The 25,138-nt window shown below is 45.0% G+C and overlaps 1 protein-coding gene across 1 annotated transcript in view; it reads right to left on the reverse strand.

Moving 5' to 3' along the window:
• Positions 1-13,094: 13,094 nt before the first annotated feature.
• The window catches only part of OMA1 (OMA1 zinc metallopeptidase), a 118,154-nt gene continuing 106,110 nt past the window's right edge, over positions 13,095-25,138 (reverse strand). Inside the window, exon 9 of the mRNA XM_075936082.1 lies at positions 13,095-13,236. Within this exon, the coding sequence (XP_075792197.1) occupies positions 13,207-13,236 (30 nt within the window). The 3' untranslated portion in view covers positions 13,095-13,206. The remainder of the gene's footprint in view (positions 13,237-25,138) is intronic.

The following is a 25,138-nucleotide window of genomic DNA, read 5'->3' on the forward strand; positions in this document are numbered from 1 at the left end:
CAGGTTTCCCCCTCCCTTCTCCCACCTTCATTCCTCCCTCCCCCACCCCAGTTCTCTGAAATAAACAGACGTTTTTGTTTGAAAACCAGGTGTCTTTATTGTACAGTAGATAGGGAGGGGAAAGGGGAAGGGGGGGGTAGGGTGGAAGAAGGCCCCGGTGGGGCATGCAGGGAGAGGTCAGTCCTCCTCCTCCTCCACCTGGAAGCTCTCCCGCAGGGCTTCCCGGATCCGGATGGCCCCCCGCTGGGCTTCCCGGACGGCGGCGGTGCGGGGCTGACCGTAGTGTCCAGCCATGCGGTCAGCCTCAGCCATCCAGGCTGGCAAGAAAGCCTCCCCCTTCCGCTCACACAAATTGTGGAGCACACAACATGCCGCCACCACGGGAGGGATGTTGTGCTCGGCCAGGTCCAGACGGGTGAGGAGGCATCGAAAGCGGGCTTTCAGTCGCCCGAAGGCCCCCTCCACCACGATGCGGGCCCTGCTCAGCCTGTTATTGAAGGCCTGGCGGGAGGGATTGAGGTGCCCCGTGTAGGGCTTCATGAGCCACGGCTGCAGTGGGTAGGCGGCATCCCCCACCAGGCAGACGGGCATGTCCACGTCCCCGACCCTGATGTGGCGGTCGGGGAAGAAGGTCCCGTCCTGCAGCCGCTGGCACACGGAGGAGTTCCGGTACACCCGTGCGTCGTGTGCTTTGCCGGACCAGCCCACATTGATGTCCGTGAACTGTCCCCGGTGGTCACACACGGCCTGCAGGATGACGGAGAAGTACCCCTTTCTGTTGACGTACCGGGACGCCTGGTGTTCCGGGGCACGGATGGGGATGTGCGTCCCGTCGATGGCCCCCCCGCAGTTGGGGAAGCCGAGGGCGCCGAATCCCCGGATGACGGCGTCCGGGTCGGCGAGGCGGACCACCCTGCGGAGCAGCACCCGGTTGATGGCCTTGACCACCTGCGGAGAGAGACACAGCAAAGCGTCAATCAGTGGGGCGCCCGGGTGGCTGGGAGCGTGCGTGCCCTGGCAGTGCCCCGCGCCCCACTCCCGGAAGCAACCCCCCTGGCGGCGTGTAGTACGGCCGGGACAGCCCGACCTCTCCGGTGCGGGGCGCCTTCGCCTCCTCCCGCCCCCCCCTTTGTCCCTGGGGTGGCCCATCCCCTCCTCGCAGCCCCCCTCCCCCCCGGCTCGGTGGCCGACGAGCGCCGTACCTGCATGAGCACTGCTCCGACAGTGGATCTCCCCACGCCGAACTGGTTCCCGACGGATCGGTAGCTGTCCGGCGTGGAGAGCTTCCAGAGGGCGATGGCCACCCGCTTCTGGAGGGGGATGGCGGGCCTCATGCGAGTGTCCCTTCTTTGCAGGGCAGGGGCGAGCCACTCGCAGAGCTCCAGGAAGGTGTCCCTCCTCATCCTAAAGTTCTGGGTCCACTGTCGGTCGTCCCAGTGCTCCAGGACGATGCGGTCCCACCAGTCGCTGCTGGTGTCCAGACGCCAGATGCGGCGGGGCACGCCGGTGCCGGGGCACCGCCGCGGCTCCTCCACGGCCCCCAGGACGGCCAGGTGGAGAGGCAGGGGGCTGACGTTCCCCAGGTGGTGCCAGGCAGCCTCGAGCCATTGGTGGCAGGCTTGCAGCAGCAAGTCCAGAACGTGCACCAGAAGGTGCAGGGCGAGCCGTGGCTCCATGTTGCCACCTGCGGCGGTCCCCCCCGAAGGGAAGCACCGACACAGACGGGCACAGAGACCGATGCTTTGCTGTCCCTCGGCGAGGTTGGCAAGCAAGCAGGGAAAGCTGAGAACCGGCTGTCCAGGGGGGTCCCTTTAAGCACGAGCCTCAGATAGCCTCAGACAGCAGCCACACAAAGCAACTGCTGACCTGATGCCCTGCCAGAACCGGTTTCAGCTGCCCTTAAATGCCCCCCTGCGTCCAATCAGTGTGGACGCGCTAGTTCGAACTAGCAAAACGCTAGTTCGAACTAGTTTTTAGTTCTAGATGCGCTAGTTCGAACTAGCTTAGTTCGAATTAACTAATTCGAACTAAGTTAGTTCGAACTAGCGCTGTAGTGTAGACGTACCCTAGGTGATCAACTCAACAACTTGTAAACAGCCTTGTTTGACCTCTAAGGCCAAGGAATGGTTGGTGCTAGAAAGACATGTGACCATACTACCTGGTACTGAAATCCATTTTGAACCTGGTATTTTTCCATAGAAAGGGGGGATGTAAAACAAAAGATTCCCTTCCTAAGGGGAAGACTATTTAAACAATGGGAAGCAATCCCCTTTTGTCTTTGGTTGGCCTGAGAAACTGCCTGGCACTCCCTCAAAGGATACAAAGAACTTTAAAGAGATCTGAAGGCCCAAGTCAGAGTAAAAGAGTTTGTCTCTGACTTGAAGATTATACCTGAAATAAAAACAGCTGTTTAGGATAAGAATTCTCATGTAGTAAATTTCTTAGTGAATTAGAACTTACTTTGATCCTACTATGTTACTAATAAAACATTTTTGTTTATTAACAGGTCTAATGTAAATAATTGTTATCTGGGAGAAACAACCACTGTGAACTCTTTCACTGATAAAGGGAGCTTATACAAAGAAAGACAGATTTATTTGGGGTTTTGATCCCTTTGGGGGGTTGGTTTCCTGCGTGTTCTGCCCTAAAACTTTGGTCTCCCACAGCTGTATTGGGTCAGTGTCTGCATTGCTCAGCATTGCTGTGCCTTGTCTGAGACAAGAGAATCTGGCCCAGCGGGACAGGGTGATGGGGAGAGCAAGATGGTGGGTGTCGGTGACATGATCAACACACTCGGGAACAATTCCAGGATGCATCTAAAAGGGTGTTACAAGGAGGAGGGGAAAACAATTTCTCCTTGGCCTCTGATGATAGGACAAGAAGCAATGGGCTTAAACTGCAGCAAGAGAGGTTTAGGTTGGACATTAGGAAAAACTTCCTGTCAGGATGGTTAAACACTGGAATAAATTGCCTAGGGAGGTTGTGGAATCTCCATCACTGGAGATATTTAAGAGCAGTTTGGATAGATAACTATCAGGATAGTCTAAATGGTGCTTGGTCCTGCTATGAGGGCAGGGAACTGGAATTGATGATCTCCCAAGATCCCTTCCAGTTCTATTGTTTTATGATTCTATGAAAGTTAATGCTACATTGCCAGGGGTAAGGCTTCCCAGAGCAGGGAAGGTGGGGCAGGGGCCAATGGTCACAAACACCCTTAGACAGATTTTAGCACATATGGTCAGGTTTTCTGCTCACATCTCCCCAGTTGGTTTCTGAGGAGACGCTCTGTCCCAGAGTGAATGTAATCCTCGGTTTTACATTGCAAGACTTGTTTTCTTTTTAAACCATCTCTGACTGATGTTAAAACGTGTGCTGCTTGGCATGTGCCCTGACAACATGATCCATGAATCTGGAGGCTCTGAGTGATGTGTAATCAATATTGTGATTATATTCTAGAAAGCATTTCTTGTTGTGGGTAATGCTAGGCTATGCGCAATAAAAAGCTTCAAAAATTTAAAAGAAAAAACCACTAGAGAAGTTGGAGAGTTACAGATCCATGCCCTGGAATTGCTGTAGTTTGACTCCATGGTTTATTGAGAAGAAAAATGTGAGTATATTTTCAAATGGACAGAAATTTATTTTAAAATGAATGTTGGGTAAAAATGAGCAGAGATGGGAATCTGGTTGAACACAGAGTGTTATTAAACACAAGAGGAAGTGGTCTAATGTCTGTTTAATTGTAGCTGCTTTTGGTGAGCACTATCACTGATTAATCAATCAACCAAAGGAGAGCGTGTGGAGAGGGGGATAAAGAGGAATCGATGTGTAGGGAAGGATGAGAAGCAAGACCGACTTTGAATCAATGATGTTGCTACTCATTCAGTGAGGCTGGTGACTGGGGAGTGCCCTTTGCATGAGCTCACTATCAGTGCAAAGAGATTGCTTCACAACAAAGACATTGCATTGCTTTTTATTTGTATTGATCTTGCAGCGAAGTGTTTGGGGATTCCCACAAGGCCGGGAAGAAATTTCTTCTCCTCTTTTCTCAGAGACACGACAAATCCTGCATGATTAACTTTGCCCTCGCAAAAGAAAGGGGTGAAGGACTGGAACTACCCAATCTGCCTGCTGGGAAGGAGTGAGATAGGAGGGAAAGCAAGTGTCAGGTTGAGTGAAAGGACGGAAGGTGGGAAGGAAGGGGTCACTGTTGGGAAATCTGGGGCGTTATTTAGCATGATACGTACATTTTTGTTGAAGGAGACTAGAAGATCAGGACCATTTTACCCTAAATTCCAGCCTGAACTGACACAAATCTTGTGAGGGCTGTTTGATTTCATGAGAAGCTGCAGCTGAACCAATCTTGGGACTGAGGGCAGGTCTACAGGAACAATGCTGCAGGGACACAGCTGCATGGAGTCTGGTGAAGACTCTGTATATGACTGGGAGAGAGCTTTCCCATCAGCATAAAGAAACCTCCCCCCGTGAACCACAGACATTATGTCAGTGGGAAAAGCTCTCCCATCCACAAAGTGCTGTGCACAGGAGTGCTTATATCAGTGTTACTCTGTCACTCACAAGGACAGCTTATTCACACCCCTGCCTCCATAGCCATGAGGGTAGACATTGCCTTATTCTTTATAACTGACCTGTCACCCAGTCCATCCCAGAGGTTTTGCATCTGAATTGCTTCACCTTCCAAATACTCTCCCATCCTCCAAAAAAAAATTAAGATTCAACAGATTTTAGATCCTAGTTCAAGCTCTGGTCTAAACAAGATTTGAATTTAAGGGCTCAGCAAGAAGGACCCCTTCTTTAAGCAAAGCACCAAAATCTGGTGAGATAGGAAAAAACCTAATCTTGTGCAAAGCGGTGGTGTTTCTTTCAAGGGATCTATAACACTGGGGCAGGGGAGAGAGGGGACAGAAATTGCTGAATGGCCAGTGATAATGATCATTCCACCTTTAAAATAGTTAGACAGCTGAGCCATTGAACAGTCTAATCTGATAGTGGTTTCCTGCCACAAGCTTTACAGCTTGTTATTCTGAAATTTCCTGATATATCATGAACAACAGTGACAATGTTGATTTGTATGGCAAGCAATCCTGACAGAATTCTTTTCAGCAACATCTAACTTTTTTAGCTTAGGAGGAAAAACCAAATAGATCAGCCACATAACCTATGCTGCCTGGATGACAGCTTGTTGAATGTCAGAGAATATAATATAGAAAGCCAAGGCTTTGTTTATTTTGATTCTGGTTTATGGTCAAGTAAACAAAAAGCCTTGAATGTGTGTATATAAATTTAATTGGATTTATTTGTAAGATAGTGCAGTATTTTATTCAGTATTCTGGGCCTACTGCCATGCTACCCTAAAGAAATTGAAAAGAAGCCATCTAGTTTGGTTTTTTTTTTAATAATAGGTATTATATTTAAGGGAGCTTATTTTACAGAGAAGGATGTTTTTATTTTTCAATAAATCATTTCTAGTCTTCAGATAATAAAATGGTATAGTCTTGGGCCTTGTCTACACTAAAAGGAAGATCATTGCTGCTATAATTGATTTTTCTGGAGTTCAATTTAGAGAGTCTAGTTAAGACTCACTAAATCAAATGCAGAGGGTGCTCCCACCAGCAACCGGTACTCCTGTTTTTGCGAAACCAACAGGAGTGTTTGCTCCAATTGGCCTTCCACTGTGGGGATTCCACCAAGCTTGTCTTAATGTAAGGTGACTCCCGGTACATATTCTATGCAGCTGGAGTTGCGTACCTTAAGCCAAGCTGTGGGTCTAGTGTACACCTGGCCTTAGTGAGTTTCTCTTACTTCCAGCTTTTTAAAGGGAAGGGTCAACAGGAGCTGCAGTTCTAAGATCTCAATTCAGGAAAGCAAATAATCACATGCTTAGCTTTAAACACGTGTTTAAATATCACTGACATCAGTGGGACTATGGATGCTCTTAAGTGCTGTCCTGAGTATAGGTCTTTGCCTGAACGAGGGCCTTAGCTTTGTTACTCATAACGTTGCACCAACTTTTAGCACAACATGCAACACCTGTCTAATGAGCCAAAACACAGAGCTGCATTGCGGGAACAGTCCTGAATTATAATTAACTTTAATTTGCATTGTGGATGGTAAAAATTTCTACGGCAACCTAATGTCTTGACACTATACCAAATTGATAGGAGTGTGAATGACAGTACCGTTGTCTGGAAAGAGATCGAAACTACCAAAGCAGCAAGCTGCCCTCTTTGCACAGTTGGGCATCTTATTTTATGCTGTCACCATCTTGTCCATGAGAAAGGGTAAGGAAGGATTCTGGTCCTTTCAAGCCAAACGGTGACAGCACAACACAGAGTCGACATTTAATTGTGATGAATCATGAGCAAAGCATGTCTCCCCAGCCACCTGTTTAAGAGATGGCATAGAAAAGAAGGCTGAACAGTATAATCAGAAAAGTGTAATCATCCCAGTCATGTTACCTATCATGTAACAACATCCCTGGTAAATGTTAAGGAAATGCTGGAAATGTGAAGGGTTTGCAGACACAGGCACCTCATCCCATGGAGCCGTGGCTGTCAGACATTGAGTGGGGAAATCTGCTTCTATCGTTATGATGCAGTGTCTGCCATGCAAGGTCACTTCCAGCTAGGGTAAGCCCTGAGCAGGACTCTCAGGTTTCCAAAGACTTTTCAGACCCTGTAGCTATTGCAGCAGAAACCCAAACATCTCTATTCCCCATGTGGCATGGCTTCATCAGGCGTAAGGCTGGAGTTCAGTGGAGATCAAATTTACAGGTGACAGCTCTGTGGAAGAGGTATCAGACACACAACAGCACATAATCAAGCTGCAAAGTAACCTGGAGAGATCAGGGCAGTGGGAAGTGTGAGCTATAATGGAAGTACAAGGGCAAGTCCTGTGCCACAGGGAGGAGAAATCAACAACAGTGACATACAAGGCAGAAACAGGGGCATTACAGTGAGCCTCTCTCAGGGGTGGGCAATAATTTTTGCGGGGGAAGAGGGCATTTAATGAATTTTGCAGTGTGGCCACAGGCCGACTCTACTCCCTGCAGGGGATGGGGCCTGGAGTGGAAGGGGTGGGGTTGGGGACTAGCCTCCCCTCAGAATTGTCTGGAGCTGCAGGCTTTGAATTAAACACACAGAAAAGGGCTCCCAGCCTCATCACTACTGCCTTGCCTGGCAGCCACCCAGGGTGGCTGCCGCTATTTAAAGGCTCACAGCTCTGGCCCCTGCCAAGGCAGCACTGCAACTAGGTACCCTAAGCCATTTAAAGAGGATACTGCTGCCTGAGCCACTGCCTGGAAATTCAGTAGTATGGGCTGCAGATATAAGTATAAAGCAGCAAGATGCAGTCAGGGGACTGAATTAAAGTGTTAGGTGGGCCGGTTTTGGCCCCAGGGCCACATCTTGCCCAGCCCTGGCCTATCTTCATCTTTTGTTCTATAATATTAATTTCCTTTGTATTCACTGCGCTCTGGGTTTTTTATACAGCTGGGCATTGGGCTTGCTGGAAGAACAGTGTGGAACTTTGAGGCTCCAGCAAAGGATCTTTTGACTAAGAAGTGGCTAAAACTAGGGAACATTCCTTTCCCTAGTAATCTGAGTGCCCTTTTTTTAAAAAGGGCCTCCATTGTTTTTCTGCAGTGGCTCATTGAATTCCCAGCTACAAACACAAGCGGCATCTTGGGTCACCTTTCTCGGGAAGCTGGAGTCTTATTTCCAGGGGTATTAATTCAGCCACGTAAAAGACTAGCAGACTGATGGCTGGCCACAGCAGCAGAAAGAGAACGAAGGCTTTGAGAGCATGGCTGACAACAGTGAAATCTTTGTATTCCCTTGTAATTTCTGTCAGTCACTTTCAAGGCACACTTGCTTCATTTACAAGATTCAGCATCTAATTGCTAACACTGCAGGCTCAAACTCATAGCAGATCATCAGGATCCACCTCCCACCCTCCATGCCCACTCTCCCCTCCCCAATATCTGGGCAAACTGTTTCAGACCAAATAAGAACTGGCACAAAATTTCAGGTCATTCATCACTCAAAACTAGTCATTGGCCTCTGCCCAATGAAATGTCTAACTTGCACAGCAATCACATTGAAGTCCACCGTCACAGCTGGAAAAGTTCTAGACTGTGTCTGTCGAATGGCCAAGGCCTGGAGTAGAAAGCAGAGATCAGTCTCTGTGGGGTCACTGCAAGCCAGGGTGCAGCTACACTGTTGAGGCTGGAGAGAGAAACTGACACTTGCCAGGATGCTTGTCCTGTCCAATGCTCCTGCCTGAGCACTAGTCATAAGCCTCCATTTAGTTCCATTGTGTGCTGGGAATCCAACCTGCCTTTCTCTGAAAATGCCGAGGCCTCACCCCCTGTTACAGTGCTTTGTGCATGCCTGTTTGCTGCACAGTGATCAAACACAAATCAAATATTTGCCTGTATTACGAAAAGTAACACACACAAAACCACTGGGGAAAAGAGTCCAGAAGTGAGAGACTCTGGTCAGTGCTAGTTGGAGTGTCAGTCTGAAAAGGAGTGCAAGTGGCCTGTTGGTTCTTCAGCCACGGTATGTGCATTTAACCCTGCTGCTAGGTGGAGCCAGCAGCAGCCAGGGCTGGGTTTTAATATCTAGGGCTTCCTCTCCATCCATCCAACGCAGAACTCACTCAAGCAACCATCCAGTCATCTGGGAAATTCACACACCACCCCTGGGTGCCTCTGAGAGCAGTTCTTCCCCACTCACAAGCACTGAGTCTCAGAGTGGAAAGGAAACTTTTAACAAAAGGGAGGGAAGTAACTTGGCATTCATTTGGGAAAACTCCGGAGTTCATAAACATATACCAGGAGTAAAAGTCCCACCCCAAAAAGGCTGGGCTGTATCCCTTTACCCCTCAAGTTCTAAGGGCCAGCAGTCTGAATGTCCTTTTCACGTGCCCAACCCTTCTCTTCACCCCACTCACAGCTGCTGCCCTTGGTCAGAGCAGACCCAGAGTTCAGAGGTGCATCTACAGAGTTCACCTGCCATCCTGGGTGGGGAGGAGGTAAAGCAGCATCTTATTCTCTCCGCTGGTCACTTGCCATCCACCTGCTCACTGCTCTCTGCTGCTGCCCTATTGGCCACTAATCACATCTCTCCACCACCCCACTGCTGGCTATCAGTCACCATCTGCTGCCATCCATCTCTTTGTTGTAATTTCTCAAATGATTTCAACTCCCAGTAACTTCAACTTTTAGCAGGCATGGTAGAAGAACCATAGCTACAATTAACATAAGAAAGAGGCTCCTAATAACACCCATTTAGATCTATTCTTTGAAAGGGCATGAGGGGACAAATGGTCAAACCAGTCCAGCCAGTACCCTGGGGAGGGTCTTTAGCCTTCTGACCACAATAACCTTCCCTTGCCCCCTCTACTCTCCTAGAGCTCTGAAAGTTGAGGCCCTGCTTAGCAAGGTTCTTTCTGCTAATGGTGAGCCCTTTCCTCTGGAACAGATTTAGCACAGTCCTGCTTCTCTATAACACCCCCAGGCATCTCTGAGAGGCAATACTTCCTCACTCACAAGTACAGAGTCTGAGTGTAGGAAACGACACTTTTAATAAAAGGGGATGGAAGTAAAACAGCATGAATGTGGGGAAATGCCACAAACAGAGTTCATAACCAAAACCACGAGTCTCAGTCCCACCCCAAGTAGGTTGGGCAATGTCCTTTTCCTCTCGGGTTCTCACGCCCAGCAATGTAAATGTCCCCTTCACATGCCCAGCCCTTCTCTGCACCCCACTCACAGTTGCACGAGTTCAGAGGTGCATCTGCAGAGTTCACCTCCTGCCCTGAGTGGGCGGGGGAAGGTAAAGAGGCATCTCACTCACTCTGCTAGTCACTCGCCATCCATCTCTGGCGCTGCTCTGCTGGTTGCTCATCGTGCCCCTGCACCACCGCTCTGCTAGCCATTCATCTCACCTTTCCGCCGCTCCCCCGCTGGCTGCTCATGACGCCTTCCATCACCGCTCTGCTGCCTGCTCATCGTGCTGGCGCCGCTCTGCTGGCCCCTCATCACATCTCTCCGCCACCGCTGCTTCTGCCAGCTTATGGTGGATTTGGCTCTGGGCCAAACCTAGTGGCTACGTCTAGACTGGCATGATTTTCCGCAAATGCTTTTAACGGAAAAGTTTTTCCGTTAAAAGCATTTGCGGAAAAGAACATCTAGATTGGCACGGACACTTTTCCACAAAAGTACTTTTTGCGGAAAAGCGTCCATGCCAACTAGACGCGGTTTTGCATAAGAAAGCCCCAATCGCCATTTTCGCGATTGGGGCTTTTTTGCGCAAAACAATACCGCGTTGTCTACACTGGCCCTCTTGCACAAAAGCATTTGCGCAGAGGGCTTTTGCCCGAACGGGAGCAGCATAGTATTTCCGCAAGAACACTGACAATCTTACATGAGATCATCAGTGTTCTTGCGGAAATTCAAGCGGCCAGTGTAGACAGCTGGAAAGTTTTTCCGCAAAAGCAGCTGCCATCGATTTCAGCTCTCAGAGGTTTCAGCTCTTGGCCCAAAGCACAGTCCAGCCACAAGAAATTCCAGGAGCTACTGGAATACATTTCAATTTTAAAAAAAACTCCTCATGGAGCCTTTCTTTAGCTCTGTCATTGAAACAGTAGGGAGAAACAGGTTGAACCAGTCTTACAGCTCACACCTGGAGAGCATGCAGCCTGCTGACTCAGAGTCCCGTCCTCCCCAGCTTAATCTCACAGGGCTCTGGAACTGGAGCCTCTGGCCATACAAGTTTATTTACACTGACAGTGTCTCTCTCTTTTGTGCCAGATTAAGCACAGACTTCCTTCTTTTGTAGTCCCACAATAATTACAGACACTGCAATTAGTGTTAACACAATTTGTGACCCAACACCAGGTTGATTACAATGAGCAAAACACTATTCGATCACAATGAGCAAAACGCTGTTCCATCAGCTGAATATTGATCTAATAACACATCTAAGCAAAGCTGGGGCAAATTGTATTTACATAAACACATCCAGGGTTTCTCTCTCTAATTGCAGCTAGCTTTAATGGAAGCATTGATTCAGGCCCTGTTTACAGAGATTATGTATCAATGATGTTCTCCTTGCCATGGCTGCATGTGCTGACTTTGGGGCTTATCCAATGCTCCTTGAAATCAAAGGTAGTCTTTCTGTGGACTGACTGCAAAGGCAGTGGGCCCAGGCCCTATGAAACTCTTTCAAACAGGTAGTAATAAAGGTTCCAGTGGCATCTGGTCTTTGCAGGATATAAGTAAATCTGACTTGCCCTTTTGCTTTCCTCCCGTTTTGCTAATAAGTGCTGAGATTTGATTGTCCATCCATGACTCAGAGGAGAACCTCATTTTTTGAGTACAGGATCTTTTGAAAAAGGGATTTTCTTCCAAAAGAACCGCATCTAGACGGCAGTTTCACTTTTGAAATACCCATTTTTGAAAGAATGTGCGGCCGCCGTTATGTAAATGAAGCATGGAAAATTCAAATCCGGCTTCATTTGCAATTTTGATCTGTCTAATTTACATCTCTCTTTTGAAAGAGGGATGTAGTTTAAACATGCCCCTGGTGGACAATGCTATTTACCACTCTCAATCCTGAATAATTATCATTTTTCCTACCCTTGTTTCATGTCCTTTTACCAGTTACTGATCCATGAAAGGACCTTCTCTCTTATCCTATGATAGCTTACTTAGACTTTCAGAAAGCCTTTGCAAAGATCCTTCACCAAAGGCTCTAAAGTAATATCCACTGGATCGTCCTTATTCACATGTTTGTTGACCCCCTCAACAAATCATATTCATCTGTGTGTTTGATCAGTCTGTTCTTTACTACACTTTCAGCTAATTTGCCTGGTTCTGAAGTTAGGTTTACTGGCCTGTAATTACTAGGATCACTTCTAGAGCCTTTTTAAAAAGGCTCCAATATCACATTACCTATACTCCAGTCATCTGGGACACAGGCTAATTTCAGTGACTGGTTACATGCCATAGTTCACAGTTCTTCAATTTCCAAGAAATTGAAGAACTGTGAATTATGGCATGTAACCTTCAGAACTCTTTCCCTATGACATTGCTATCTGCAACTACCAAAGCCACAGGCTCCTCTTTAGGGCTGCACAAGTGTGCTTACATGTCTGGAGAGATCCACAAACTTTGTAAGCAGCAGATAATTCACCGTGCAGTTCTCCCAGTCATCAATATGGCTAATGATCTACCCCTCCCCTGACCCCCGTTATTATTACTTGTCTCTCCTTAATAACTAGGATTCCCTCCCCAGGAGAGGGATCTTCAGTGCGGAATGATATCATGACATCCTCTGGAAGGAAAGTCCCAGCTATGGTGTGATGTTCTCCTTCCACAAAGCTTTCATCCTTTCCAACAGCATAAAAGCTATCAGACTTAGGGGGTGGAACCACTGTACTGTGTCCCAGAAAGTCCCATCAATATACCTCTTTGTTCCCAGAGGTATTATCTGGCAGGCAGCTATATTAAAATGCATTTTGTTGGATTGTAACCTTAGATACCTCTGTACTGGTAACCTGTCCTCCCCATTATTTACTGCCCCACCAATCTTTGTGTCATCTGCAGACTTTTACAGCAAAGAGTTCATACCATCATCCAGACTGTTGATAAAAATATTAAATTATGTTGGCCCAATAACTGATACCTGGGACTCCCTGCTAGTGTCGCTCATTGATATCTCTCCTTTAACAATTACATTTTGTGATCTCTCTATAAACCATTTTAATCCATCTCATACGTGTCCTATTCATTCCATGTAATGCAAGTTTTTAATCAAAGTGTCATGAGGTGCTAAGGCAAATATCTTAGAGAAATCCAAGTGTACAACATCAGCAGAGTTATCTTATTAACAAGACCCTGTAACCCTTTCAGAAAAAGACTGTTGGTTGATTTGATAAGACGCATGCTGATTGGCTTTAATTATATGTTTCATTTCTACTTTTTCTTTCAGTCTTGACAGTATTATTTTTCCTGAGATTGATATCAGGCTATCTGGTTTATAATTCCTTGTTTCATACTTTTTGCCTTTTTTTAATATTGGAACAACATTGCCAGTTCTCCAATGCATTAGATTTTCCTAGTTTCCCAAGATTTGTTAAAGATTCACATTTGTGGCTTAGAGGACTCTTCAGCTCGTTCCTTTAAGACTTCTGGGTGCAAGTTATTTGGACCTGTTGGTATAAGCATATTCCACATCAGCTCCTCTTTTAGGACAGATAGTAAACTTTCTGTTCTCTCCACAGCATTGTTCCAAATACAGGATAGAATTCTCTCTTGAACACTTCTGACTTTTCTACATTAGTATGTATAATTTTACATTTGAGTCCAGTAATGAACCTATTCCTAACTCAAGGAAAGATTTTTGTTCCTAAAATGCTTTTTTTAAATACATTTGTTCATAATAAGTTTCTTTCTCACTATATTTAACCTAATAGGCCAGGAGTGTGTAACTCCTGGCCCATTCCTGGACAGAGCAGTTACACAGTTCAGCCGGGGAGTCACAGCAGACCATCCATTCCTGTGCCCCAAGCCACACATCTTCACAACACCACTATTGCCACACCACACCAGGCCACATCCCAGTAATCCCCAAAGCCATATCCTGAGGGATGGGATACCATGGGGGAGTAGAGAGTGGGATAATAGCGGGAAGGTTCAGGGTTTGGGGAAATGGGACACCCCATTTCCAGCCCCCAGGACTCCCAGGCCAGATTGTGCAATTGTTCTGGGCAGGGATGGCCCATGGGTCAGGAGTTTGGGACCCCCTGTTATAGGCCATTGATATTTGATTCAATCCTTAGCTTCCCTTACTAGTCACCTATATTTTTAATTTGTAACTCATAGTCATAGACATTTACTTCCTTATTTGTCCATCCTTTATATATTGAGTTCTTATGTTTTATTATACTGTTAGAAAGAAAAGAAAAAATAAAATTTCATTTTTAGTATTTTGATCTAAATATCCTAGTAGGTCTTCCATCACTTCTCTTTGGAAAGAGATCAGTAACAAAACTATTGTAAAAAACCAACTAAGATTTTGGATGAGCATCTCTCTCTGAAAATATTAAATAAAACAGCTTATTAGGTACACAGGACAACTTTTTATGCCTATGTCCTAAAATTAGAGATTGGTAAAGCTATATTTAAGTGCCCAATTAAATGCTATAATTTTCATAAGTAGATCTCACTGAGTGAAAACAAGGTTCCATATTTAAGCGCCTAAATACAGATTTGGATGCCTAATTTTAGGCACCTAAATTTGAAAGTTTTAACATTCTGGTCCATATAAAGTCCTTTTTAAACTGAATCCTGTGGTAGCACCAAAATCAAGTATAGAAGAACAAAAGAACAGGATGATACAGTACAGAGTTTCTGAGAATTACATATTCCCACACTACAAAGATATATTAGTGTCTAGCAGTGATTAAACAACTGTAAACAAACGGCTATCAATGAATAATACTTCCACTTATAGATCCTTAATAATAATGCACTAATATGCATGAATTAATTAACTAAGTGCTAACCAATGTGACTAACACAATAAATACTAAATTGGACATAATCACAATACAAAATGTTTAATATGTTGTGATTAATTTATTCTCTGCATAGTTATATATTTATAGTAAATTAAAATTACTTGTACTAATAAATAATTTCTCAAAGGTCCCAGTCCAGTAGAAAGCATTACAGGTGGAGCTCATGTTCTTGTAATTTAAATTGTCCCAGGGATGAGTTTTTAATTTGTCATAAATAGTTTATGTTGCATCCTTTATTCCTGTATTATTCATTTTTCCAGTTAACTGCAAGGCAAATGATGTCTTCAGGGAAGAGATTAAGGACAGGCATAAGCAAGGAAATATTTTCCTTACCCCACCTTACAGACTTCTTTTGGAAAACAGGAAAGGAAACTCCTATAAATTGACAACCTTGGGGAGGGTCTAGAGCTGGGTGCAGAATGGTTTTACCAGTAATTTTCACATTTGAATCAGGACAAAAAAAATCAAAGTCTTGAAAAAAATTGTCCTAATTTCATTACAATGTGAACACATTTTTAATTTATTTTTTACTGCAAACAGCTTATAACAAAATGTGCACATAGTATTTCCTAATGAATACCCACCTTGCTAATAAATAAATAGATTCATATCTACCTTAGATAGTCTGTTAACTTTGTAAATTTTTTTTAGAAGATTGACAAAATCACATTACATGGCCATGATCCAAGCCCAATGATGTCAATGGGAGGTACTTTAAATAAAAGAGATGGAAAAACTAATGTGGAACTATAAATTATTAGGTTCAGGTAAGACTAGTATAGTCTGGTCCCTTTAAACATGAAGTCTTTCAAACTTATTGATCCTTCCCCTGCTATCTTTCCTATCCTCTCCACATCCTTCCCTTCCCCCAGCCTGTCAGGAGACAGTTCTCTAGATGAGCTAGTGACTAGCCTCTTCACCATTTTCCTCTCTCAGTAAACTCATCTACCTCTGGCAACATCCCATGAAGTCCATCATGGTGTGTGTCAACATGTCTCTCTGTCATAGGTGAACATGGTTAAGAGGCACCCTGGCCAATTAATTAATAATTAATACAATATAAAAACTAGAATCCTGTTCCCATTATTCTGAAATTTCTCCGGTCAGTCAGGTGCATGAGCCTACTTGTGATCTTCCTCAAAGGAACTGACAAGAGAAGAGTCCACAGTTATTAACCTTTCCACTTGTTTCCATAGTTTATTGTGACAAGACAATGCAATAAGCTTGAAGGTAATCAAAAAGCAATTTCGTAGTGGTAAGCTTAAAATGACATACCTTCTCTTTTCTAAATAAATCACCATTATTTCTTCATAGTTCATGCTTGACAAGTGTGTTTCCTTAGTAACAGAGTGCTTAAACAGGGTCGGTGTATGAACATTATTCCTTTAGCCATAATTTTGAAAGGGGAGACAATCGGACAAAAAGTGGTGATCCCCCTCCCCACATGGGGCTGTGATGTAAAATATTTATCAAGCAGATAATCTTAGAAGACACGGAGTAATTTTTAGTGGCGTGTGTGTGTGCTAGTTCGCTGTATTCCATTTGTGCATTTAGTGGCGTTGATGGACTCTCGGGGCCTCAGACTACAGTACCTAAACTAAATTTAACACTCTCTGATGTTTGTTCAATAGCTAAGCTAATGTTAAGGTCAGCTGTCTTATAAATTATTGAACAGATTAACAGTGTTAGGGTTACAGTATAAATAAAGGATGTGCACTAGACAAAAAGACATACAATGTGTCTGGCTCAAAGACAAAAGAATGAACAGACAGAAGGAAAGGTTAATTCACTGTGGATATGTGTGGGGCGCTGCTGTTCAATTTTATTCTGTAATTCAATGACTACAGCAGTTTTGTTACTGTGTATGGCTCTGGATACCCTGACAGTACCTAGGACCCAATGCCACTGGCATTTAGGATCAGTCCAATACACAAGGAAATGCAATCCCCTCTTGTTATCTACACTCAGTGGACTTCTGGTTCCATTCCATCACACATCAATATGTTAACTGCACCCTCTCACAGTATTCCCATCTGTGCCTTTATTTCTTTATTGTGTATTCATTTGAGTGGGATACACTTTTTTAACAGCATAAATTGGTGCAAGGCAGTCTCACTGCTAAAGGGTCTAGACTTTCCACTGATCTTCTAATATTTTCCTACTCTTCAGCTCCTGAATTTCAAATCCTTATCAGCTATCTGTGTATTCAGGGCATCAGTGCAGGCTTGCCATGCAAAGCCAGCATGTCTGTGACTTGTTTAGGTCAAAAATTTGGGGAGCCAGGTTCTCTCTACTCAGATGTTGACATATCAGTATCTGACCTATAGTGCTCATGAAAGGTATCAAACTGACCTCCACACAACATGTACAACACGGGTAGCAGCAGTGTCAGCTTCCTCACTAGTATCCTACAACTTCATCTGAAGGGCCCCGGGGAAGAGGGCAGTTTGACCTCAGTGGTCCATCCAATCCATAGCCTCTCTGCTGAGGCTGCTAGAAAATGGCCCGCTTGCCGTATTTTCTGTGATGTAGGGGTTATCTGCGGGAGTCTGGACCAACACAAACTAGCTCCTTTTACACAGGATACCAAAGAGCCATCAGATAGCAACCACCTTCAGTCACTTCCAACCTGAGCTGGTTTAAACTAGCAGCCATCAGTGAAATCCTGGCTCCACTGAAGTCAAAAGAAGATTTGCCACTGACATCAATGGGGCTAAAATTTCACCTCCAAACAGCAGTCAAAAAAGCAAACAGAATGTTAGGAATCATTTAAAAAAGGGATAGAAAATAAGACAGAGCATATCTTATTGCTTCTATATAAATCCATGGTACTCCCACATCTTGAATACTGCATGCAGATGTGGTCGCCTCATCTAAAAAAAAAAAGATATCTTGGCATTGGAAAAAGTCCAGAAAAGGGCAACAAAAATTATTAGGGGTTTGGAACAACTGCCACATGAAGAAAGATGTATAGATTTAGGACTTTTCAGCTTGGAAAAGAGGAGACTAAGGGGAGGATATGATAAAGGTCTATAAAATCATGACTGGTATGGAGAAAGTATATAAGGAAAAGTTATTTGCTTGTTCCCATAACACAAGAACTAGAGGTCATCAAATGAAATTAGTTGGTAGCAGGTTTAAAACAAACAAAAATAAATATTTCTTCACACAACACATAGTCAACCTGTGGAACTCCTTGCCAGAGGATTGTTTGAAGACCAGGATTTTAACGAGGTTCGAAAAAGAACCAGATAAATTCATAGAGGTTAGGTCCATCAATAGCTGTTAGACAGGATGGATAGGAATGGTCCCTGGCATCTGTTTGTCAGAAGCTGGGAATGGGTGATAGGGGAGGAATCTCTTGATTACCTGCTTTGTTCATTCCCTCTGGGGCATCTGGCAATGTCCACTGTCAGAAGACAGGATACTGGACTAGATGGACCTTTGGTCTGACCCAATATGGCCATTCTTATGTTCTAAATTTATCAAGCTCTTTATCCATGTTGCCTACACTGAGCCATCCACTCCATCAGTGACATCAAGGTTAGCAGCAAACACATGGAGGCTTAAACATGCAACTCAACTGGGAAAAATGGAATTTTGGAGGTAAAACACTAATATGCACTGCTAATGAGACCCATTTCTTTAATCCTGGAAATTACGCTGTCTTTCCTTTTAATACACTGAAAAATATAACTTACTAAATCTGAATTACAAGCTTAATAACATATTTGCCCAAACGTTCTTGGATGAACTATCAGCTTGGAAGAAGCACCAGATTAAATTAATCAGAAAACATGTTGCAGGGTAAATTAGAAAATATTAAAATGTCAAACTCTCTCCAATTCATCCTGTGAAGTGTTCAATTCAATAATTCCATAGCATGTTTTCCCCTTGCCTTTCCCCCATATTATGTTTTCTTATAATTGTCTTTTGCTATAGAAGAGAAGCAAATTGATCCAGTATTAAACATTTTTTGCTGAAGTGCTGAGTCCTTTGTCTTTACTCTAACCACATATGAAGAGATTTTTCAGGAAGCCACAGATGACTTCTCCCCATATATCACCTCCATCTTCCTAAACAACGGGCACTCCCCCAAGGGTTAAATTCTGTTTCCCTTCCCAAGGGCTGCACATGAAAGGGACTGTACAAGATTAAAGGGAGAACAGATTGCCAGTCCATCTTTGGCACCTAAAATGTAAAAAGTGTGTGTGTGAGGAAATAGCATGCTACATTAGAGGGTTGAATTAGAGAGGTGCATTTACAAACAATGGACTGTTTGCACCAACTTTAAGAGCTGCTGTGAAGATTTGTGCAATCACTTCTGGCAATTTGCATTAGCAATAATCAGATGAAAAAGAATGAACCTGCAAGAATGACATTTCCCTCTGCTGTTACAAAACCAAGTGCACACGTTAGCTCTATAATTTCCCCCTAAGATTGTGTTCAGTTTGTCATAGCTCTTCAAGTTTGCAAACACTTGAATTAACCATTTGCCTGCTAGTTGGACGGTTTTATTATTAATAACTGGCACGTCTATCTGGTTCACAATGTATATTTATTGTTACAATGGAAAAGGTTATACTTGTTCCTTAAAAAACACCTAGAAATCATAGTCTGGACTATATTCTTCAGGCCCGTATGTGTGGGGGGGGAGTGAAAGGTGTGAATGCCCCCCCCCCACACACACACACACACACACACACACAGTCGCCCAAGTAAGTGTGAGGGGGCTCTGTTAGGGCAGCGGTTCTCAAACTGCAGTTGCTGCCTTCCAGGTGGTCTGTGGCCCAAGCTCAACTCCCCCCTCTTTTCACCCTCCCTCCCTCTCCCTGCAGCAAGGAGCCCACGCTCATGCTCCAGCCTTGTACCTTCCCCCCTGATTTCCCCCTCCCCTCCAGCCTATGAGGTTAATGCACCAGAACTGGCTTCCCTCTGAGGGGAGCCCTGAGCTTCCCCACTGGAGTCGCCTCGTGGGGAAGAAGCGGGGTGAAGTGGAGCCAGAAGTGACTCCGTGTACTGTCTCTCCCCCTTCCCCTTCCCCGGCTGGGGAAACAGCCTGGGAGAGGTGCAGGGCATGAAAGCAAGTAAGTGCCCCCTCATGTGCAGATCCCGCATCCCTACTGTGCTCCTGCACCACCCCCCACCAGCCTGCTCCTGCACCCTCCCCCTTGGCATACACCCTACCCCCGCCTGTTCCTGCATCCTTTCCCCAGCCAGACACCCTACCCCAAGCCTGTTCCTGAACCCTTTTATGGCCAGACACCCTACCCCCTAATCCTGCTCCTACACCCTCCCATGGTCCCGCACCCTCCCTTCTGGCCCCACACTGCAACTTCCCTTGCTCTTGCTCCCTCCCCCCTGGCCAGACATCCTACTTCTATCCTGCTTCTGCACCCGACCTCCCGCCCAGACCTTGCATCCTCAGCCCCCCATGCACCTCACCTCCTGCACAGATCCTGCACTCTCACCCCTATCCCATTCACTGGCAGCCCTGTTCCACAAACTGAATTGCTCATTTTTGTCCCCACCCCCAAACCCTAGGGGCTCGTCTACACTGGCCCCTTTTCCGGAAGGGGCATGTTAATTTCAGCTATCGTAGTAGGGAAATCCGCGGGGGATTTAAATATCCCCCGCGGCATTTAAATAAAAATGTCCGCCGCTTTTTTCCGGCTTTTAGAAAAGCCGGAAAAGAGCGTCTACACTGGCCCCGATCCTCCGGAAAAAGCGCCCTTTTCCGGAGGCTCTTATTCCTTTGAAGTAGGAATAAGAGCCTCCAGAAAAGGGCGCTTTTTCCGGAGGATCGGGGCCAGTGTAGACGCTCTTTTCCGGCTTTTCTAAAAGCCGGAAAAAAGCGGCGGACATTTTTATTTAAATGCCGCGGGGGATATTTAAATCCCCCGCGGATTTCCCTACTACGATAGCTGAAATTAACATGCCCCTTCCGGAAAAGGGGCCAGTGTAGACGTAGCCTAGAAGAGTAAATCCAGCCCATGGGAAGCCCTGAACTTCAGCCACCCTGTCCCTTCCTCTCACCCCCTGGGGCTGGTGCTCCAGAGGAGTCAGGTGTCTTGTGGGGCTGAAGCCTCACATCAGTGAGGAGTTAGGGGTTTTTGGAGGGGTGTGTTTGTTTGTTTCTCACTTGTGTGGTCCCCAACTGATTTTTCTGTGGTCTCCGATCCAAAACAGTTCCCCACCCCTCCCATAAATAATGAAAATATTGACACCTTTTGTGTTGGACATAAATAAATAGTTTACTTTAATTAAGATGAAGTTTGATGAACTAACATGAGAAAAAACGCGTCAGGGGGTAGCCGAGTTAGTCTGTACAGGATAAACTTAAAAAACAACAAATGGTCCGGTAGCACTTTAAAGACTAACAAACCATGTAGATGGTATCACGAGCTTTTGTGAGCACAGCCCACTTGTTAAAGGGCTTAATCTGTTTAATATTACTGGTTAAATTAAACCAGTCTCCCTAGCTGCAGCACTGGCAAAATGGCTCAGGTGTAATTAATGGCAAGTTTCCATTCGCAACTGGTGGTCCACAGAAAGGTTTACATTGAGCCAGGTGGGCCACAGGCCAAAAAGTTTGAGAACCACCATGTTAGGGGGATGGGAGAGCTCTGTGTTGCAGGGGAATGGGCGGGTGGGGCTAGTAGCAGCACGTCAGGGTTGGGGGAATGGCACCTCCCACCCATGAGGAACAGCCCGGGCCCAGCTCTGGCCCTGCTGGCTGGAAGCCCCACCCACACTAACCCAGCACTGGCCATTCCAAGCAGGTAGAGCAGCAGCAAGCACTGGTGTCCAAGGGAATGGGAGGCCATAGCAGTCACGCTGCCCGCCATGATCCCAGAAAGTAATTTCTATAAAACCTTTATTACTGTACAATTTTTAGTGTTATAAAAAATCATTTCACCAATCATTGTTTCCACTTAAATTTGTTATTAACTTCTCTTATGCACACTCATTGCATGACTATTGTGAACTCCTCTATATTTAAAAGAAACGAAGTCCACATTTAAAAAAAAAAAAAAAAAAAAAGCAGCACACCCCCTCCCACACAAATTCCTGTACGGGCCTATTCTTGGCTGTGCCCCAGACTTCCTCTGTTAGCTTGTGCAGGTCATCTAACCTGAGTTTCATCTCATTTTAAATCATAAATATTTATATTAAATTATGTCATAGGCCAGTGAGAGAATTAATTAATGTGCATAAAAAGCGCTGGAGACCGGACAGATGACTCTTCAGACCTGCAAAATGTACTATAAATTTGTTTTAAGGTGTCACACTGCAAATCATGTTCGAATCTAACCAGCACATTAGGAATTTATAACTAGGATAGTATATCCAGGACCTTAGTTTTACTTACACAGCAGGCTCTATTGCTGGGTCCCTACTGAATCTGAAATGAAGAGCACCAGTATTGAGTCATTACTAACACAGATTAATACACCCCGTACGATTCTGGGAGAAATCTACATATTGACCAGACATATCCCTGCATAGTTTACAAAATCCAGCAAGGCAAAGGTATGGCTGAAGATCATTCCATTAAATACTATTCTTTGAGGAGGTCTCTCCTGTCCCACCACAAATCCTTCTCAGTCTCCCACAACTACTACCTTGTTCGAGTTGCCTCAAGAGCCGTGCTCATTCAAAAATCAGCAGCAAGAGTTTCCAAGATTTTCATCTCAGTCTTATTACTTCACAACAAGTGTCCATCCTTGACCAAGGATCGTTCCTGTGACAAGCATCAGCCTTCCAGAATAAGGCTCATAAAATCTCTGCCCTACAGGAGGCAGCATATGAACTGCAGTTTAGGAGCAGGCATTCGACCCCTTTCTGAACACCATCCAGACTAGTTAGCATGAGCCCTTCCCAACACCAGGAAAAGGAATCTCTCCTCAAAGTTCAAAGCATTACAAAGAAGCATTCATAATGCCTGCATGACTAGGGAAAGAAAAAACTTAACAGCTAGTCTAGTAGCACCTTAAAGACGAACAAAATACGTAGATGGTATCATGAGCTTTCATGGGCCCAACCCACTTTTTCAGATGACAGGAACGTTCCTGCCATCTGAAGTGGGTTGTGCCCATGAAAGCTCATGATACGAACAAAACATGTAGATGGTATCATGAGCTTTTGTGGGCACAACCCACTTCAGATGGCAGGAATGTTCCTGTTATCTGAAAAAGTGGGTTGGGCCCACGAAAGCTCATGATACCATCTACATGTTTTGTTCGTCTTTAAGGTGCTATTTGTTGTTTTTTAAGTTTTTCCTGTTACAGACAAACTCGGCTACCTCTCCGAAGCTAGGGAAAGAAATACAACCTGAATAAATCCTTTGCACTTGACAATCTTGTATAGTAGAACATGCTATCATAAGGCTGTAAAGTCACCTATGATTCTGTCCCCACATCAGAAGACGTAAGATCTAACACCAAATCTTAATGGAGTTAGCATTCATCATAACCTGGACTCTATGGAAAACAAGGCTTATGATAGTAACATCAGTGGCAGTGGGTTATTAATTAGCTAATATTTGCAACATTCATTGAAGACAGAGTGCTAAGCTTTATTATTAGATGCCTCAAATACCATGGGGATGAGTGCAGTGGATGTGCCTAGACTAAATTACCATCTGGGCCAGATTAAGGCATAGGGCACTACAGACCTATAACTAGAGTTCTGGATTTATGAAGTGAATTGGACTCTAAGATTTCATTTTTTTAAAAATTGCTGTTTTCTATTATTTTAACGAAAAATTTGAACTCTCAGGCTGTCCGAGGACTTGTCTACATTTGAAACACTTTCAACAGTGCCACTGTAGTGCTTTGTCCTAGATACTATATATGCGCACAGGAGATAGGTTCTCCTATCACTGTTGCTAATCCACTTTCCCAAGAGGCAGTAAAGAGGTTGATGGAAGAATTCTTCTGTCAACCTAGGGCTGTCAATGCTGAAGGTTAGGTTGTCTTAATTGTGTCACTCAAGGGTGTGGATTTTTCACACCCCTTAGCAACTTAGCTGAGTTGACCCAACTTTTTAAGGACTCTCAATCTTCACACCACCTGAAACAATTGCTTTGAGAGGTGTGAATGTCCCATGTTTCTTACTAGGATGTTAACATCATAACCCACTGCTCTGGGACCCTTGCCAGCCTCGCCTGAGGAGAAAACTGCATGGTAGCATGAGTGCTGGGTTAAGTACTGGGACCAGTATTGCTGCAGCATCCCAGGGGAGAGGGGACCCAAGCCACTCAGGCTACGGCTACACAGTCCTTTTTTTGCAGAAGAGGATATGCAAATCACGCTCTCATTTGCATATCTTCTTCTGATTCTTTCTGTGGAAGAGGTTTTGCCGCTAAAAAGCCCCGTGTAGACGGGGCCATTTGTTGGGAAAAAAACCCTTTTTCGCAAGCTCCCATATTCCTCAAAAATCGAGCTCTTCACTCAGCAAAGGGAGCAGTTGCCTCAGGCCCATGGCGGAGGCTGGAGCTCCAGGACCCTTTGAATAGGCATCAGAGTGCCACTCCATACGGCTATGACAGTTGGGGGAGGGGCACGCCATGCTCTGGGTGGTGTGGAGGTCTGGTTGCCCTCAGTCCCGCCCCTTCTACCTGAGGCCCTGCACCCTACCCAGGGCCTGAGGTGACAGTCAGCTCTGCTGTCTTCACCTAGATGTAATATTTTGAGAGGATTCTCATGATTAGGAGCTCAGCTCTCCAAAAGCTTTGCTTATCCTTAATGTGACATTTGCAATCTGCCAATAAAGGACTCCAGTAGATTAAGCAGAATGGTTTTAAGTGGTACATTATTGACTTTTCGATTATATAGATATGACACTGTATAATTATACAGGCGATTCCAATGTCACACATCTGATTATCAGCGCACCCACAGCTAGGGTTTGTTTCTACTGGTGGGGCACATTCACGCATGCCTTGGTTCACATAAAAAAATTATTTTGCACATGGGTGGAAAAAATCCGCACATGGATGGAAAAGATTAGAGGGAACATTGCTTCTATCTCTGAAAAACTGGTTTGGCCATGCCCTAGACTTGGAATAGGTTCAAACAGTGGGTTTTTACATCCAATGCTGCCACACATATTTTATCAATATTGACCAGCAAGTTATGACCTCACAAGGCAACCTCATACTAAATTCAGGAAAATAGTGTGCAAGGGGTGAATACAGGAGTACAGACTGCCACAAGAAAACACCACCAGAAAGTGACCAGAGAAGGCTATACGACCCACTTCCAAGAAAGGTCTGCCAACGGAACACAGGAATATTAATTAATATTTGCTGAGCACTGACACGATGTTCAATGATGTATAAACTCACAAAAGTCTCTGCTACAAGAAGTTTACGCCAAGGGGTACGTCTAAACTACATGGCTCCGTCGACGGAGCCATGTAGATTTGTTGTTTTGGCAAAGGCAAATGAAGCCGCGATTTAAATGATCGCGGCTTCATTTAAATTTATATGGCTGCCGCGCTGAGCCGACAAACAGCTGATCAGCTG

The sequence above is a fragment of the Pelodiscus sinensis genome, chromosome 9 (genome assembly GCF_049634645.1).
Source record: "Pelodiscus sinensis isolate JC-2024 chromosome 9, ASM4963464v1, whole genome shotgun sequence".
Classification (NCBI taxonomy): Eukaryota; Metazoa; Chordata; order Testudines; family Trionychidae; genus Pelodiscus; species Pelodiscus sinensis.